Source organism: Belonocnema kinseyi, chromosome 2 (assembly GCF_010883055.1).
Source record: "Belonocnema kinseyi isolate 2016_QV_RU_SX_M_011 chromosome 2, B_treatae_v1, whole genome shotgun sequence".
Classification (NCBI taxonomy): domain Eukaryota; kingdom Metazoa; phylum Arthropoda; class Insecta; order Hymenoptera; family Cynipidae; genus Belonocnema; species Belonocnema kinseyi.
Genome location: NC_046658.1, coordinates 58839381 through 58859814, shown reverse-complemented (window position 1 = coordinate 58859814; position 20434 = coordinate 58839381). Strand labels below are relative to the sequence as shown.

General features: G+C 31.8%; 1 protein-coding gene across 1 annotated transcript; it reads right to left on the bottom strand.

The window, feature by feature from the left end:
• Nucleotides 1-1123: 1123 nt before the first annotated feature.
• Nucleotides 1124-12623, bottom strand: LOC117167058. Its single transcript, XM_033351641.1, has 4 exons — nucleotides 12515-12623; nucleotides 12305-12421; nucleotides 8382-10403; nucleotides 1124-5047 (listed from the first exon to the last, which is right to left on the bottom strand). The coding sequence occupies exons 1-4, from the start codon at nucleotides 12602-12604 to the stop codon at nucleotides 4226-4228; spliced, it is 3051 nt and encodes a 1016-aa protein (XP_033207532.1). The 5' UTR covers nucleotides 12605-12623; the 3' UTR covers nucleotides 1124-4225.
• Between the last annotated feature and the right edge of the window lie 7811 nt (nucleotides 12624-20434).

Here is a 20434-nt window from a genome sequence, read left to right as displayed (position 1 = left end):
GTTTTTACAAAAAATATTTGAACTGTTCGTTTTATAAGTTAAAAAATTTGTAGTTAACGGCACTTAATTTAATATTGTTCATTTAAAGCGTTACAAGCTTCAATTTATACGCTTAAATGATTGATTATTTAAATTACAGGATAAGTGAAAAAGGCCAAAGTTAGAGACGAAGGCGAATATATTTACATCTATCGATTTATTTTAACCATTGCACATTTTAGAAAAATTTGCAAGTATTACAAAAGGTATGACACAGTAAACTTTAAAAACTTTGCCAACGTTGGTACATAAAAGAATTGACAATAAAATTAAATTCACGCAAGCCCTACTTATATATATATAATCACAGAGATGATTTAAAAAAATTTAAAGTTAGAGAATAAAAATAATAAAACCCAGATTTACAGAAAGCCTCTTATTTTCCAGATTAGAAGTTTTTCTGTCATATTTATAATTTTTTAATGGTTAAAATCAGTTTTAAAACCCTAAAAAATACTAGCTATATTTAAAAACCAAAACTGTCTTGATTCGAAATACTACGCCTCCTACGTTCTCATTAAAGCCGGCACCTCGTACCTTCTTTTAAAAAATGAGTGTTAATACTTTTTGTATAAATTAGTATGGAAAATATGGACTATAGATATATTTTATAGATGTAGCTAGTACTAATCATTTTTTGAGTAATGAAAGCTAATTTAATGCAGAATTAATGGAGAAGTAGGAAACGTCTGCAATTAAATTACATAATCCTCTCATCAGTAACACTTTCTTTCGCCTATTTACATTCCTACTAATTAACGAGAACAAGTCTAGGCATTTTCTAGTGTAAATAGAACAAATCTGCGAAGAATGTAAGTTTTTACACACTCATAAAATACAACCGAAAATATACATAATTCTTAATACCAGTGAAGGAAACACGTTCGCCAAATATTCTCAAGTCTTAATCTTTAATTTTCAAATTATTAAGTTGATCAGATCGCTATTCATCAAGAGTAAAAAAGCTACAAATTTTCTACTGATATTGAAAGATCGTGTACCTAAAGTTTAATTACAAATTCTACAGAGTGATGAAGATGTTGGATAAGTAAATCGGTGATTAAACAAAAAAGAGTCAAAATTCTACATGAGTCAATACACCGATTTATTTACAAGCACGAAACCAGTACCAATGTCTGGCTCTCGAAAAAATACAAAATATAAGTTTCCAAAACAATCTAGAAAAGAAACAAATCTTTGGGAATGACCAGCATTCAAAGTACAAAGTGAATACTCTCTTTAAATACCCCCCAGTGGGGGGCCATTCGAAAATTGCGTGATGCTATTTTGTAGTGTTACCTAATTTTCGAAGGGCCCCTTACAGTACATAAAATGAATACAGTAAACTTCCACCCATTCTAACGACCGTGAAACATACACGACCAATTATTTCAAGACTGGAGGGGCTCCCACCTCTTCTACAGGTTATTTTGTTAAACGACTTTTATTAGCTGCTTCGGCCTTGCATCGCTTTGCCCCCTGCAAGCATCTTTTTCAACTGCGCATGTACCGAAAAGCGCGGGTCGATTTAAAATCGATAAATACTATCGCGGTGTAGTAATTCCTAGAACTGCTGGCGCACGCAGTTTCTCAGAGTAGCGGAAAGGCGCAATGCACGGGCACGCACATGCGGAAATTGAACAATATTATGCATTCCAATTGGAAACGGTTCAGACGGCCCTGACTTGCGCAGTTGGAAAAGTAGTGGCCCGTTAGCACTTTTGCGCATTTTGCATGCCAATGTTTTTCCAGTGTTTTTGTTGACGTACGACAATTTGACAACTGAAAATCAATCAAATATAATCAAAAAAACAACTCAAATATTTCGCGGAATAGTGACTTTTCTAGAATGACGTCGCGATCGTGATGGGATATGTGGAAATGTCAGGAAGGTTAGCACAATTCTTGGTGTAGGAGCGCAGACAACTTTTTGGAGAAAATATTTTAAACGTAAAAGTAAGTAAGTTATAAAATTATAAATATTGATATTTTTCAAGTGCGTCATGCTAGGGTAGGTGGAAATGTCAAAAAGTATATTATAGTTGGTACATGCTGACGTGGGAATGCCTAAGCTTTTTTAGAAAAAATATTCTAAACGTAAAGGTAAGGCCATGAATGTCAAAATAGTTCTATTTATATCAGTTTTTCTTTTAACTGATAAAAAAACAAAACTAAATTCATTAAAATAACACGTAGGAAAGGATAAAAGGGCTAGAGAGCCTGGAGTAAAAAGTCCAGAACCGGTAATAGCAAATATAATATTCAAAAATAATAAAATAAATTAATGAATGATAATTATCAGAAATTGTACTAAAAGTTACTGTTTAAATTATTTTTACAATAAAATAAAAATAAAACTTTAAATTACAATTACGCGAATAATTAAGTGTTTTTCTTTCTGTTCTTTTAGTGAAAAGACGAGAAATTATATTTGTATTTTTTACAATATGTGTAAGGCCAAATTTGTAAATGATCTAGCCTTTTTATTTTTACTGATTGAACTTTGCCGAATTCAATTTGAAATTTGTTGTCCATACTCTTAAGCTAATGAAATTTTCTATTCTTATCTTTCAAAAATTCTAAATTAAATTTAGATATGTAAACTTACGAGGTTAATTGAGATACATGCGAAATAAATGTAAGTAAATAACCTCGAGTAAAAAACCTCATATACATAGAAGTCCCTGGAAACAAAATATGTGTTGATACAACGTTATTTTAGCCGAGGATTGAAATGTAGAATGTGTATTCTCAGCGATTTTCCATTATTTTGTCGATTGACGATCTTTCAGTGTCAGGAAATAAAATGAAATATCCAAAATTTCAGGTTTGTGTATCAGATCGGGTACTCTCACCTCAAATTTCGGATATTTAATTGTATTTCTTCACACTGAAAGGTCATCAATCCACAAAATAGTGGAGCATGGTTGAGAAAAAAAGCATCTTACACTTGAAAAAGATTACTATTCGTATTGGGAATAATGGTACACTATTTCGCCACCTGATGCCGAAAACTGGAACTGGAAAGAGTATTCAATTTTAAAGACGTATTTTAATTTTTGCATTTAAGGTAAATGTGCCAGTCTTCGTCAATGCATGGGTTGTCGGCAGATGGGCAGTACTTTACATACAGTAAGCTGTGTTCTTCATTCTCAGCGAAAATGTTTTTTCCTAAACGCTATTGCCGATCACTCACACAACGAAGTGCCGATAACTGAAGCAGTCAGATTTCTGACTTGCCGATAACCCATGCATTCTCATATTTATAACTTTAAATTTCTTATAATATTCAGTCTAATAGGATATATTACAATTAATAAGTAATTTATCTTTCTAAAGGTACGATTTATTCGATAAAACCCATTTCTTAAGCTTTAAATACGTTTAATATAGTGTTTTAAGCATTTGAAATCTGAAATTCGCCTTAAGCTTCCGATAACTGGCATACTTACCTCAAGTGTATGTTTCAATGCACTCTAAGCTTAAATAAACTTTAATTAATGTATGTAGCGCCAAATTTTATCCAGATTATGTGATGAATGCGAATAATAGACGCTTGGAATTGAAATACGAATTATAACCTAAATTTGAGGTCAGATTTTTAAATAGTAAATATTTCATGTATAAATTAATAAAAATTTACTTTAAATTCATTTTTGCTTCAAAATAAGTCCATTGAAGATTATAATCGGTTGAAGATCACGTTCAATAGTAAAATAAGTGTTATTTTTAGAAAAAAGTTTCTGTCAAAACATGTGTTTTTTTCACTATACATCCAATAAATACTTTAAACCCCACAAAAAATCGTTAAAACCCTTTTATGCACAAATTAAAATGCATCTTTAAAATCGTACCTATAGTTCGGATTCTTGTCACCAGGTAGCGTATCGCATTTTAACAATTCCCAATATTTATGATTCACTTTTACGTTTAGAATAGTTTCTCAACAAAGTTGTCTGCATTCTTCATGCTAAAATACCTAATTCAAATCAACGAGGGATCCCCGCTCTTCAGGCCTCTTTTTTTATTTGGTCAGCCACTGACGCGGGCTGACTGAACTACGCAATTTCGAATAAGCATTTATAGGGGATTTCGAAAAGGCGATCGTTAAAATAGGTGGAAGTTTACGACACCAAATAAAAATAAAATTTAGGCTGAAAGTTCAATTCAAAGGAAAATCACAGCTTCACCAACCAATCCACTCATCTCCTTCTTCGGAGAGGACTTTTCTCCATCCATGCCAGGGTCTGTCTTGATTGTCTTCTAAACCTTGACTCAGAGGATCAATGTGTTCTTCACTAGTTTGCATGCTACTGTGATTTGAATCCACGGAACGAATGCTACAGGGAGTATTCATTTCTGCATATTCTGTAGGAGCAGCAACTCTATTTATAAAAACTTTTGTCCTTTTTTTAACGACGCTTCTGTCCTCATTTTCGATGTCCTCGTAATGAAGAGCATCGTCCATGTAACCAACGAGGCTGCTTTCATCATTGGTGTATTTATTAAATTCCTCGTCAGCATCCTTCCTTGTGAGGGCATCAGAATTTTCTTGACTGTCGCTAATCCTACTAATATTGTCAGCGAAATCATCGTCTGCCTCCATCTGAATTGGTCTAAACCCAATTGAACGCAGCCTTGCAATTTTTAAACTACTCGACAAATTTACAGGTACGAATGCTGATTCTCGTTGAATCAATGGATATACATTATATACAGACTCCAGACTTTCATTTCTTAACCGCTCGTGGGTGTTTAGGCACTCTTGGCCCCCAACGGATTCCTCTTCGAAAAATTCCGCACCGTCCTCGGACTTGATCTCGTCCAGGTCGACCTCCTCTACTTTTACTTCTGACAGGCGATCACTACTATAGAGAGGATCGGCGGATGGCACAGGATCAGCATTGACCTGCAGGCAGGAATCCATCGACGGATCACTTAGGAGGGAACATTGGGCCGTTGCGTCTACCATCCTTGACTTTTTTACCGTCTGAACGACGGTGGTTTTCTGAAAATAGAGATTAAAAGATAGAATTAAAAAAAAAGTCGTTTAAAGTTTCACGAAAGCTCATATCTTGACTATTCTTAAATAAAACAATTGATTCATGCCTAAAAAAACTTTCTAATTGAAACTAATTGAAAAAAAAACTAATTGAAACTTTTTTCAAAACAAAAAACTTATAGATTTGAAATCTTCGTTATTAATAAAACATAAATTCTTGCATTTACTATTATATATTTTTTTGAAGCCTATTGGGAATGGTGGTCCACCATTTCGCCACCTGGTGCCGAAAGCTGAAACTAGAAAGTGTAGGTATCATTTTAAGTATTTATTTTAATTTTGGCATAAAAGTGTTTTTACGATTGTTTTCTGAAGTTTAAAACCATTATTGAACACTAAAATCAAATTTTCATAAAAAAGTAATCGTTTTAGATAGAATTTTCATCTTTTACAGTGAAAAAATACATTTTTTTAAAAAACGTTTTTTAGTCCGGGAGCCAGGACCCGTTTGTTCCAAGAAAATAGGTCCCCGGAATTTTTAAAATGGATATGGTGCAGAATAATCACCTGAATTCAACGGCACGAGGTGCTTTCGCGAATTGACGCGCGTTCTCGAGATATTTTTAATTAAACAATTTTACATAACTTATACTATTTGTTTGAAACTCTTAGGTCTTATTGAAATGAACAATTTTTGTTCTGTGCGATTTTTAGTCTGTCCCATAGTTTTTGCATAAATCCCCAAAAAAGCACATAATAATCGATTCTTATGCATTGTTTATCGGTCTTTTGCAGATTTTTTTTGCAGAATTCGTTAGATTGCTCTGAGACACATGAAATTTCTTTTGCACATTTTTGCATCTGTTCGATAATTTATATTTAAAAAACCACAAACAAGATTTGCAACAAGGGTTCTTAGAACTCCATTGTACGCGACATTTATTAAATTTTTCACATTTTGTTTTCTCATTCTGTTGAAGAAGTCATAGAGGCAAAAAGTTTGTCTAAGACTTTTTTCCGTATCTCGAATAGTTTATTTAAAAATGAAGAAATTAAATTGAAGGAAAATATATCGTTAAATATCAACAGGGGGGGGGGGGGGGAAATATTAACCAAATATCTTACCGTTGTTACAAGAGTGTCGATGGCGAAAAACCAAATTTTGTGCAATATTAACTAATCTAATTTCAATAAGCTGAACGAGTCTCGTTATATTATTTCGAGAAAATCAAAAAAAGATTGACAAAAATCGGTTAATATTTACTCCCACTGTTGATATTTAACGATATATTTTCCTTTAACTTATTTTTAAATAAACTATTCGAGATACGGAAAAAGTCTTAGACAAACTTTTTTCCTCTATAGTTTCTTTAGCAGAATGAGAAAACAAAGTGTGGAAATTTTAATAAATCTCGGCTACAATCGGGCTCAAAGAAACCTTTTTGCAAATCTTGTTTGTACTTTTTAAAATATAAACTATCAATCAGATGCAAAAATGTGCCCAAGAAATTTCATGCAGTGTTAGATCCCCCCGGCTTTTTTCTACAATAATAAAGATCTTGTCTTCAAATTCTGGGGAATAATAGCAAACATGCTAACCGACGTCACCGCACACTTTTTTTGTGGGATAATTCACAAAATTTTTATTTTGCTAAAGATGTGTATGCATTCCGAGGTTATATGTGTTACGATTCTCTCCCATAATAATAATTCTTGAGTGCGAACGACATAATCGGTGCGACAGAGACCTACATTATCGTAAATACAGAGAGCTGAAAAACAATCCTAATCTCAAAATAGTATATAGGTATACAATTTTTATTTAGCACAATACATTTTTTTGTTATTATCTCTCAACATAGAGTGCGGGGACGTCCGTTATGATATTTTATAGCATCTCCGCATTCACTTAAATTTTTTTTTAAATTTTTGTGGAAAAAATCAGAAGGAACTGTACCGCAATAAATGTAGTTTTGAGTTCAAATGGTTTTGAATGCAACCTATGATGATTTTTAGTAACTTAGGGAATACTTTTCTAATTATTAACAGTTCGTTACATTGAGTAGTATAAAAAATATAAATATAAAAAATGGTAATAACTCGAAAAATAATTCAAACTTTTAACGACCTTGGGCTTATTTTAAACGGAATTTTGTATAGTATTTGTCAAAATGATAAAATTTTTTTTTTTTAATTTTGTCCTTAGATTTTGCCCTAAAGACAGACTTGACATAACAAAGTAACAAAACCTCAAACAGGTGTACAGACTTACATTTTTTAAAATGATTATTTACCTTGCCTTACTAAATGTTAGTAATAATAATATACATTTTAAAAATTTAATTATTTTCAGAGTTATTCTAATTTTTAGAAAAATCGAAATTTGAATTTTTTTGCAGTATTTTTTATAAAGTTGACATTTTGCCGCCAATTTGAATTTATTAGACGCAGAATTTCATTACATTTTACGTTATAATGTGGAAAGATTTTTAATTATATTTAATATGCACTGTGTCTTTCCTACATAACTACTTAGATTCTTATAAGAATTTTAGCTGCTTAATTTTGTTCACTCCAAAAACTAAATAGTTAGCATATTTAGGAACGGCTATCAGACTGAGTAACTTTAATTACAGTATTAATTCTCCGAGACTGGTCAACGAACTGTTATGGATTATAACCGATGAAGCACAGAAATGAGATTTATATAATACTCATTGTTCTACGTTAACTATTTATCTTCAGCTGAGTATCATAGGTACTTAGTTTTGCTAATACGAAAAATCATCATTGTTAAGGAATTAAAAATTTTACTTAAAACTTGTTCGGAAATAAAGTTGAATCATGTCTAAAAGAATTTATGCTATCGATAAATAAAATTACATTCTGAAATATATCAAGTATATTGCATATAAAACTGAAAAATAATGTTATTTACTAATATTTAGTGCTATTTAGGTTTAAGTGCATGAAGTATGAACGTTATTTAGCTTAAAAAACAAAGCATAATATTAAAAAATGAAAGTTCTCATTAATTCTCGGTAACATTCTCCGTTACCGTCTCCGAATCTTTGTTATCGAAAATTTTCTAACTCTAAGTATCACATGCTCTTAATTTGATATAATTATCTCTAAAATATATTCAATTAAAAATATATTAACAACTAAGCCTTTCATTTGGAAATTATAAAACATTGAAAAATTAGGATGAAAATGAAGACATGAGAATATACTTCTGTATTAACACGGCCCGAACCCTGTACTTCAAAAAGTAACATTCTAATAAAAATAAAATTCTAGGATCCTAGAATTAAATAAAAAAAATAACAAATCAACTCACGTGCACATCAGAACTCCTAGTCAGCATCTCCTGGAAGTTTCTCGTAGCCTCGAGCGTTTTGCTTAACTTTCCTCTCGCCAGATTTAAGTTTACGTTTCCTTGTTGCAATTTCCGAGGCTTCGTAATTCCTCCCTTTAACAGTTTCCTCCTCTTTGACAATTCCGATCGCTTCGCTTGTTTATTAAGCATACCTCTCCTCCTTGGAAACGCGGAATTTCCAATAAACCCATCATGATCCTTCTCCATCCGTTTATGACTTTGACACCTAAGACGTCTATTCCTGGGTCCTCTAATAATAGGACCCACCTTAGCATCAATCACAAGATTCGCAATCTCCCTTCTCTGCTTCTTACACCCAAGTGATTTCTTCCTCTTGGAATTCTCAGTGGCATTCTTCCTCTTTACTGATCTTGAATATCCAATTGCACCGCCAGGATCATCATTGAACTGTGGATTAGCGCCAGTCTTCTGAACAGCATCATTGCAGCCTCTGTTCCTCTTTGCCAACTTGGAGTAATTTTTTCGATTCTCATCGTTTTTATTGTGCCTCAGAATTCGCTTTGAAATCATCTTAAAGTTCGATGCAGTCTTTACTCTATTCTCGTTCTGACGATCGACATTCTCGCTCACTTTGTTTTGCTTTGAGATCAAAGCATTGTAGGCCCTTATCACCTTCGATTCCTCGATCGACAAGCCTATCACATTCCCTATCAGCAACTTGGCCATCGGATTACGCTTCTCCTTTACAACCAAGTTGAGAATCTTATCAGGAGTCAAAGCGTCCAACGAATTCGAGGTATCCGAACACGTAGAATTCGCTGAAGATTTGCATTTTTCAGATCCATCATTCTCCTGTTGATCAGGTGATTCCGAGTCCCTTCTATCAAATTCAATATTGTCAGTTTCGCTCCTAACCGGCAACCCAACAATTCGGCAAATCGCCTCGCGAGATATCGAGGCTGGCCTCTGAACTTCAGTCTCTTCCTCAGAATCCGTGGCTGCCTTTGTGATTCTTTCATCCTCGATGTTTTTCCTCTGAAGGACGGAATTGTTGATTTCCGACCAATCAGCTGGAGGCTCTTCGTTTAAAGTTCTTGTCTCTTCACTCGGTGTTTCAGCCTCGGAAGATTTTGCTAAATTGTTAGGCTTGTAGATCCTGCAGAAAATCATCGGCGCACATCTTTTTGCTTCCTGTTGAACGTTGTGAAACGAATCATACAAATCTGTGCGAACAGAGATATTTGTTTTTTGCAACTGCGACTGACCAAATTTCTTGTAGAAATACGACTTTCGGACAATGGGTTCAGCACATGATGACTGTGAATCGAGAGGTGTCGTTTCCAAAGCATTCGGTTTCTTAAAAACTTGCCTGGTAAGTATGGCACTTCCATTATGGGAAACTGAAGAAGATTCCCACAGTTGTTGACTAAACTTTTCGCCATTATGTTTTTCGCTTTCAGTACTGGAAACTGACTGACGTTTCAACTTGTGGGTGCGTTTGCGAAGAGTACAAGCTAATCTCGTTGGTAAACACTTGGCACGTTCGACTTGAGGTTCAAAAGAAGATTTTGCGTCTGATTGATGCCAGGGTGCAGGCTCTTGATCGACAAGACGTTTCAGGGCGAATTTGTGATGCTTGACGGAGTTGTTAGATTCACCAATCCAGTGCGCGATAACTAGATAGAGACCGTCGTATCGGTATCCCGTTCTTGGAGAGTATTGGTTCGAGAGGCTGTAGCTTCTCACAAAACGTACAGGCACGCTGTCTCGATAGTTCAAAACGAGAGATTCATTTTCTGCATTCCCTTCGAAATATTCTCGACCAGTTAGTGTTAAGAAATCGCCCAAGTCAACGTCCTTGGACTCTGATAACTGGGGCGCACAAATCGAAATTGCTCCAAATGGACCATCGTGAATGTCAAAGTTGAAGGGCCTGTGGACTCCTTGTCTCGAACAATCTACTCGAATTCCCCACCAGGTTCCAGGTGGACATTCTGGGATCGGTCCGTACATTTCCTGTGTCTGAAAGAGAGAGGCTTCTAAATGACACAGATATTTTATTCTTCCGCTTCTTTTCGATTATTTCATTGTATCAACCAATTTCGTGCAATAATTTTTCAGGCAAATTAAAAATAAATTTAGAATATATTTGAATCTCACTGTTCTAACTCTGTATCAATGGACAATGGTACTTAATTTTTTTTCTCTACATTTTTAATACTCTTAGATATTATGAGATAAATTTAATTCCAAAGTCATGATATATAATATTCACACCTGTTTTACAGATTGCCATCAAACAGATAATAAAGAAAACAATACTTTATGTCAATGCAAGAAATCAAAATTGAAATCGCAATTCTATTACAAAATTAAAGTAGAAATAGAAACAAGAAAAAAGGAAATAGATATTGCGAATTTACTCAATGGGGTCGTTGCATGAATTTTAGATAATATATTTTTTTAATATTGCATCCAATTCTGGAAAGCTTAGTGCATTCAAAAATTTTTTCGAATGCTTCATTTTTTATCGAAAAAATATTGAGGAAAAAGTATTAAAATCGCCATTCGAAAATTTAGTGACCTTGAAACTCACATTCTACAAACCACGTAAACAATCACTGCACTTGCTTCATTGACTAATAAAGTATCAGACAGACAGCTGTCGAAAATTCAAATTATGATTTCTACGGGAGATATTTCTTTATTCTAAATTCCAGTGCGTTATGTTTACTGTTTAACCTTGCAAATTTCAAAATTTCATTGTATTATGCTTTTCATTGTCTAAATAATTATAAATTACCTAAAATACAGCACTTCATCCTCTAAAAATATGGAAACTTGCATCATAATTTTTATTAGTGAATGTACTTTTTATATAATATAGCCATCACAAAGATATTAAAAATATGAAGAATGAAATAATACACTTTTATCATTTAAATGTTATTAAGACTTTTATAATTTATTGAATATTACGCCAAACAGATGTAAACTATCTATACTCCATTTGAAGGAAATTTGAAGAAGAAAAAACAATAATTAATTTTTTAAACAATGAAATAAAGCTATTAGCAGAATTTACTACTCAAAATCATATAATATTTTGGGAAAAATAATGGTTTTAACAAATTCAGATTGTTTAAAAAATGGTTAATATATTTTTTCTATACACTATACAGTCAAAAGAATAATTTTATGTGTTCTACTTAATAAGTTTTTAAAAAAGTTTTCGAAAGAAAACTGCTTGAGAAAATAAAAATTCTTTAAACAAATACGCGAAAGCACAACCTATCTACAAACAAGTTTTTACAGTGTAGCAACAATATATTATTTTGTAAAATTAACAATAAATGATCTTCCCTTTAAATAAAAAAATATCTCAGCACTCCTTCACAACCTTCAAAATAAATGAAAGGTAACGAAAGAATTATATTTCTCATATTTATAGCGACGTGGCATTCAATATATGCATGTAGTGCAAATATAATCTAAAATCAACCTTCTAAAGAATAAACTTTTGATTTATATTTGTCAGAATTTTCAACAGATTATCATGTTATACAAGAACAATGAAGCATATTATCAACAGCGAAATTATCATATAAACAGAAAGACTTTATGTAATCAAAGCTATCTATCTTATTTACAAAGTCGATACAAACTATATATAGACATACCAAATGCAATACAAATATTGTGAATGCCTTCTAAAATCTTTCAAAAGATATGTAATACATTGTCCAAAACACCTACAAGTGAAATGTACAAATTTACCTCATATTTCATTCTTTATTATGACATGCCATAAAGAAAACAAAAGATAATGCATTCAGTTTAAAATCAGAGTGACAGAAATTTGTAGGTTAGTTAATCTAAACTAAAAAAAAAATGTTGACAACAAAATGCTCAAAATCGCTCACCTCATGTGCATTTTTGAAAGCGACGAAATTCTTGTCGTTTTTAACATCCTTCAATGAATTATTCTTATTGATAGTAGTAAAAAGTTCTTTTAGATTCTTTGAGCTCCTGTCGTCCACCTGCAACATCCGTCATGTATTTCACACTTGGAAACTTCACAAATTATTAAATTAACACCAAAGATAAAATTGACACTCCTCGTCAATATTAACCTTATATTGTGTCCTCAATTCACGTAAAATTGATTCATTTTCTTCAATTGAATTCGGACGAATTCTTAATCCAACCTTTTTCCTCGCCATTTTATTTTACTAAACGAAACGCACTAAACGCATTCACTGCACAGTGCGGCAATGCGTTAGTGCGCACGAGCATGAGTACTGCGCATATGACCACGGGAATTCAAATTCGCCACTGTTTGCGTTTTAATAGAAATAATTATCTTAATTCATTATGAACATCAATATTACTCGAGTCGAAAAATAATATATTTTTCTTCTTAATGCAGAAATTGTTAATGTGTTTGTATTTTTTGGCAGTTTTATTTGAAATACAATTTTTGAAATTATTGATAGGCAACCCAATATACGTTCGGGTCTTCGTATTGTCAACTGTCTTAAAAGAAGATAAAGAAATTTGTCAGTTATTTATAATTTTGTATAGCGGAAGACATTTAAATTGAAATAAAAAGGATTTACAATTAAATTTTCAACAAAATAGTTGAATTTTAAACCAAAAAATATTTTTCTTCAAAACAGATGAATTTTCAACCCGAAAAGACGAATTTTCTACAAAAGAGTTGAGTTCTCATGCTAAAAAGTCGAATATTTTAGAACAAAATTGACTTTTGAACCCGCAAAAATGAATTTTCGAAAAAAAGTTGAATTTCAATCAAAAAAGGTAAATTTTTAACGAAGAAGTTGAATTAAAATTTGTAAGCAGACAGTTATATTTAGCAAATATTTGGTTACATAATTAAATTTTTAACATACGAAGAAAATTTGTCAACTAAATCGTCGAATTTTTAAGCAGTAACGATTAAACTTCAATAAACAAAAATAATTCAATTTTCATATAAATAATTAAAGTTTCTAGCAACAAAATTTTTCCAGAAGACAGTTAAATTTTAAACCTAAAATAAAGGTCATTTTCGACCAGAAAGAAGTATTAAAAAATATTTTATTTTTCAAAATAATGTTTAAGCTTTCAACGAAATAATGGACTTTTCAAATCAAAACGATTATCTACCAAAATAGATGAACTTTCAACCACAAAAAGAATAATTTTCATCAGAAGAGTTAATTTTCCAAGCTCATAGTCGGATTTTTCAGAAAGTGTAAACCCAAAAACATGGCTTTTCATCAAAAAAGATAATTTTGCAATCAAGAACATTGCTTAAATATATTGCGACGCAAGGTTTTCTCAATATCCCTGCTGGAAATAAAAAGATAGAGATCCAATCTTCCGAAATAATTTTGATTTTTTTAATACCCTGACAAAAGTTTGGGGTAGAAATTTATTTCAAGCCGATCAGAAATATTCCGAATCATTCTGATATCTGTATGCGACCCAATGCGAATCAATCCGAACCAATCCGACAAGAATTTCGAACAGCATTCGAACGACTCCGAAGGCCAGATTGATTCTGATTCATTCGGATTGCAAATTTACTTCGGATTCTTTCAGATTCATTTGGATAGAAGTCTCCGATAGAATCAGATTACGTCGGATAAATTTTAAATCGTTTTTCAACAAGCGAGATTCAAAACTTTTTCTGGTCGGTTAGGACTGATTCGCATTGGCTCAGATACAAATTTCAGAATGATTCGGAATCATTCTGATTCACTCGGAATAAATTCCTATCCAAAACTTTCGCCAGGGTATCATCTCTTCTATATCATCCTGTCCTTTATATTTTTAAATACAGTTTTCTCTATGCATTTCTTTTAATTATTCATGTCAACCTTTTTCCATCTGTACTAATTTGAACAAAAATTTAAAGGGATATAAGCCTTAGAAAGAGAAAACTTGCCCAAACACATTCCTCTTATTCCTAAAAAGCCGCACGTAATTAATGGACGCTGCCAAAGTAACATCATAAAGTCAGCTAGAATATTTTCTATTTCTTTAGTAATTAACAACTCCATCTGCATGTACGCTACAGGCCAAAAGTTTAAGTTCTTGTTTGATTATTGATTAAAGTCTCTTAATTTTAATAATGTCAGAGCCAGATTTTTTTAAAGAGTTAAATGCCCTCCTAGTGGGAACCGGAATACCATATAAAAACATCCCTAAAATGTCCCTTTATGACCTTTAGGACATCCTTTAGATTTTTTTATGCCTTTTAAATGTCCTTGACACGTCCTCAAGACAACCGTCAAAAGACGTTTATAGGACAACTTTAAGATTTTTGTGCCCAGCACTGGGATCGACATTTTATATAAAACCGAGGGGCTATTGACTCTCGAATGAAGGGATTTTAGCGTTTGAAATTGGCATGAAATCAAATTTAACAAGCGTAACACTGAGTGACATAATCTGAAATCACCTGCATCTGAGTGGATCTTTTGAAAAAGATTCGATCTTTTGAAATGAGCAAATATCGCAAGTGAAACCAGCAGAAGTCTCTTAAACTATTTCGAAATCGTGAGCAAGTTAGTAAGAGTCAATGATAGATTGTCAGAAACAATAAAAATTGAACGATTATCATTTTTTTGACTGCAAATTTTTTATATTAGAATATGAATTAATTTTATTTTAAGTCGTAAAAAATTAACAATTGTTCAATTGTTTTTTATGTATCAGGACCTGCGTTTCTTTTGAAATCTTTTTAAATATTCACTTAAAACTATTTTTTAAATTAAAAAATGATTTTAAATTTTCTTAGGTATCTTAATAAATTTGTTGTATTATCTTTAAACGTTTTAAAATCCTGTTAATTAAAAAAATATATATTCTCTTGAAATTAATTATTCATAATAAAAAATCATTTTCAATTTTCTTCGAAAATCTTGATAATTTGTTATCCTTTTGAAACCATTTAAAATACTCAAAAACCTTTTAAGTTCTCTGTTTAAAATCTTCACAAGCTAAAAATAAAACTTAAATCCTTTCAGGTTTTCAATTATTTTTCAGTCTTCTCAACACCTTTATATATCTCTTAAACTCACTCGATTTTTCTAAATAAATAATTAGTTCATTTTTATTTATACATCAGCATTTTATTCTTTTTTTAATTACCCAAATTATCCTTTTACTATCTTGAAACATTTTAAAATCCTTGAATGGCATCAAAAAATTCTATTGCAGTCTTCACAATATTTTGTTTTAAATTCTTAAAAATCTTTTTTTAGTTTTGAAACAAGTTGGAATATTTTCAAGACTTCTAGATATCTCTTAAACTTACGCAAAGTTTGGAAAATTAATAATGGTATAAATGTCATTTATGCGTCAAAATTGAACAATTTTACTTACAAAGTAAATAACTTCAAAATAGAACAATTACAATTGTGATCTAAATTTAGTCGGCTGAAATTTTAACTACTCAAGACTCTCTATTTCAAACAGTTAAATATTGTAAATAAATATTAAGGTTATCACTTTGCAGGAACATTGTAAGCTGTTGAACAATTTAAATCAAAAGTATTCAATTTTAAAACAAAAGCAATATAAAATAGAAATTAAATTTAAATAATTTTAGAATTTCTTTTACTTAGAATTTATATACAATTTTCAGTTATTCAAAAGAAGTGCTTTTGAAAGAATTATAACATATGAAGATAATAAAAAGTTGAATTCTTGAAAACTACCTTAAACCTGCCCAAAATACCTTGAAATTTTTCGAGCAATTCTGTATGTTTACCAGCAAAATTAAAAAAGTTATTGCAAACTTAACAAAAAACAGAAACAATTTTTAAATGATCTTTTAGTATAAAAAAATCACACGAAGCATAAAATACGGTTCTAAGGATAATGCCTAATGGGTGATTTCCCCTAACATGTTGAAAAAAGGACATTAAACTGCTTAAAATTATCATTTTCTAATTAATCCAGGCATTACGCTGAAATAATAAGTGAAATTCCCGAAAAAATCCGACTTTTAATATTTTTAATGAGAAAGTTCCGTTAAGGTGTTCCTTTTGGCATTTCAAAAATGCTAGAACAGATCAATTGCCAAACCGGGGTATTTTTTAAACAGTTTCAAAAGTTACATTTGCGTGGCTGGATAATTCCTATTGCAATTTAGAGCAAAGTGTCCAACAGAAAAAACAAATAGGCCTAAAGAATGAAAAAATGTTGTTAAAAAACTAATCCGCTATCTTTCATAGGTTTCGAGTTATGATAAATAGAAAAATCCCTTTGTTTATTTTCAGCGAAAAATCACTAGGTTTCAAAAAACATCGTGTACCTTTGAATCTAATTACTCCACGGGAAAGTGTTCCACAGGTGAGTGAAAGTTGACTAAATTCTCTTTAATTAAAAAAAAGAACAATGTCCTACCTATAATAGGTCATAAGTTAGGATCCCTCAAAGTGTGCAGTTTTTGCCTGTTTCTACAGGCAAAAAAGTGGAGTTCATTTTTTTTTCAAAAAAGATATTGTCCGTTTTAGTTTGCGTTAATGATGCCAGAGGCACTCTTCCTGCCTAGAGGCACATGATCGTACTGTGAAGTAGAAATACGGTCGTATTTCGGAAACTTTGTCTCAAATAATTGTATATAATACATTTAGCAACGTCTTTTACCATTATTAAATAATTAATTGTTTATAACAAAAGCTTGCTATCACCACTTCTAATTACTTTTTGGCATTCTTTTTAGTATTTTCGTGGCAAAACAGTGATTGTAATTGATTGGAAAGGTGTTAAATTTTTTTTATCAATAAACAAATAAGTTTGATTAATTATTGTTTATAATAAAATCTTTTCATAAATACTGTTGAGTACTTTTTGAGTACTTTTGTGACAAAAAAGTAATTATAATTGATTAAAAATGTGATATGTAATTCTTTCCAGTCAGCAAATAATATTTTAATCATGGTTTATAACAATATCTTGTCATAACCACTTTTGAGTACTTTCTGAGTACTTTTCTAGCAAAAAACTAATTGTAATTGATTAAAAATGTGATATATACTCTTCATCAGAAAAAAACAAGTTTTTAAATAATTTTTTATATCAATATCTCATTAAAATACAGTCACTCAAGATCATTTTACCCAGTTTGGACATCTATAATTCTTATCTTACTTCTTGATTCGAGTGTTGTTGCGAATGTGTGTTTATTTAAAAAAGATAGCAAACAATTCTAAACTCTAGAATTTAGTGTATTATCTAATAGGCTTGTTTCGTGATTTTAGAATAAATCATTTTTTAATACATAATTTTTAGTTGAATAGAAGGTGCGTTATAATTTTTGTTCTTTTGTGCAATTTAACAGAAAAAAATGATTAAAAATTGAAGGCGGTAAGAAACTTATTCAAATTGGTGTCACGTGGCTGTCACGTCACTCAGAGATTCTCATAATTATCTATAAATGTAACGATGTGAAACTCATGATGAAGAAGTTAGGCCATGGTCTGCTGTCAATTCAGATTATTTTGATTTGATAGCTTTATTTGTTCATGATTATGTGACAAAAAAAAGTTATCTTGTTGTAATATTTGGTTTTTTACGAGTCAGTAGTATATTGAAGGAAAAAAGTAAATGCAATTATTAACACATTTTAAAATCGTACATATTTAGGAATTGTTCAGTAAACCAGCTACATTTATGTACCTCCTTTGACATTTTTTTTAAACAATATTTTGCGAAATCTATTTTCGATGTGCATATAATCAAAATAAAACATCGGCACAGAAAAAGATATTTAAGAATCACTGACACGTGAGCTGTGATTGGTGGAAAATCCGACCCCTTTGACGTCAAAGGGGCCCTCCAATCGACATCGTGATAGAAAATTTATATTTCAACATTAAATAAAAAATAATAAACAATATGTAACAAATATCTTATAGGCGTTTTTATAATTAGAATTTTACGTACTATAAGATCCATTTATTGGAAAAATCATATCTGAATTTGGAAACAACCTTATTAACAAATTCAATAATAAATAATGTTTTCATCCAATTATTGAGTTAGTTCTAACCTATTGAACTATTTTGCAAATTTACTCAAAGAACTTTTAGACGCTATACTAATGTATATAATTACATAACATAATAAATAATAAAATAATAAATTACATTTGTAATCACTTTTAAATAACCAATTACTTACTTATTTTTAATTCAGAAAAATTGTCACAGAATATCATCTACAAATTTCAAAAATCACTACAAATTACAAGTGTATTGGAGGTAAGTACGGAATTAAGTGCTGTAGTTATGGCAAGATATTGCTATTAAAATTTATTTAAATAGTATAGTATAGCTTATTGATAAAAAAGCATATTATACATTTGCAATCAATTACAATCACTTTTTTGCCACGAAAATACTAAAAAGAAGACCAAAAGTAATCATAAGTGGTGATAGACAAAGTTTTCGAAATACGGCCGTATTTCTACTTCACAGTACGCTCAGGTGCCTCTATGCAGGAAGAGTGCCTCTGGCATCATTAACGCAAACTAAAACGGACACGATTTTTTTTTGCGCGCGTGGCTCGCAAGTTTCAGCGCGCCTAGGGCGCGGGACTGTTGGTTCTCGCGCTCTGCGCTCGATGATATATTTATCTCGCGCTCCGATCTCGGTCTTTGTATATTCGTTACACTTGTGCGCAGATTTTTGTAAACTGAAAGTCAAAACATCGACAATAGAAATTTGGTGATAGTGACTTCTTTTTTGTTAAAGCTCCTTCAAGTCTAACGAATACATTCTCATCACGTATCTCGTGCTTCAAACCCGAATTTGTATCTCAACTTGTGTATAAATTCCATAAATGTATATTATTAAAATTCATAACATGCATTGATATTAACCGTACAAGGATCCTGCGGGGGACAAATGTGCCCAACGCGAAATTCATTTAATTCTCCTAAGCTAATATCTCTGATTTTTTTGTGCAGACCCTCACCATAACTCAGTTCGACTACCCTAAAGTGCGGTGAAGTGGTTGATGTTGCTGGTTGTTCGCTGCATGTCAAGTGAGAAGGAAATGCTGAGCGCTTGGGGCTCATTTGGCCCCCAGAGGATCGGTTACGTTCGAGTTTCGTCACATCAAGTCAATTTCATATTTTCATGTAAATGAACGCATTTTACGTATATTTACAGCATATCATGGTATTTTAATGTTTCGAATTGATTTTTTGTAATTTAAGTGAAAATTATATGTAAAAATTACTGAAAATGTGATATATATAGGGTGGACACGCCTGGGCTTACATACATGGCGAGTTGAATGCTACCCGAATTGCACAACAGCAGGGGAGAAGCCATTATACAGGGGTATTTCCATATTTCGCGCCTTTAACGTTGCATTCGGATCGGCCATTCGGCCAAGTCCGTGCATATTCGGATCAAGTTTATGCTAGTTTCCATGGTTGCGTTCGAAACTTCAAACGGTTATGTTCAGATTCACCTGTTTGCCCTAATCGCTCTCAGTAAATGTAGGCAATATTAATTTAAAGTTTACGCATGTAATATTTCATTCACTTTATTTGAAACGTATCCTGTCTATTCATAACATACCTTTTTATGCAGTAAAAATAAGCGTTAAAAACAATTCACACTTCGCCCACTGGAAGCACAGAATATTATTAATATTTTATAGTATTTGTCACTTAGCAGCTATTCTATAATGTTATTGGCACAGAAAAAATGACGTTTACTTCTCAGTTCACATGTCTCACTTCATTATTAATTAAACACTATTAGTATTTGTAATTACTATATAACATAACCTATATTGTTTTGACACTTGTATCCGTTTGAAGTTTCGAACGCAACCATGGAAACTATCATAAACTTGATCCGAAGATGCACGGACTTGACCGAAAGGCCGATCCCAATGTTACATAAAAAGGCGCGAAATATGAAAATACCCCTCTATAATGGCTTCTCCTCTGCTCTTGTGCAATTCGGGTAGCATTCAACTCGCCATGTATGTAAGCCCCAGCGTGTCCAGCCTGTATA

What these genes read in the sequence shown, in the direction of transcription:
- LOC117167058 (XM_033351641.1), bottom strand. Translation starts at nt 12,604, where the DNA reads ATGGCGAGGAAAAAGGTTGGATTAAGAATTCGTCCGAATTCAATTGAA. An exon ending in AATTGAGGACACAATATAAG is followed by an intron (nt 12,422 to 12,514) that starts GTTAATATTGAC and finishes CGGATGTTGCAG; the next exon opens with GTGGACGACAGGAGCTCAAA. An exon ending in CTTTCAAAAATGCACATGAG is followed by an intron (nt 10,404 to 12,304) that starts GTGAGCGATTTT and finishes TCTCTCTTTCAG; the next exon opens with ACACAGGAAATGTACGGACC.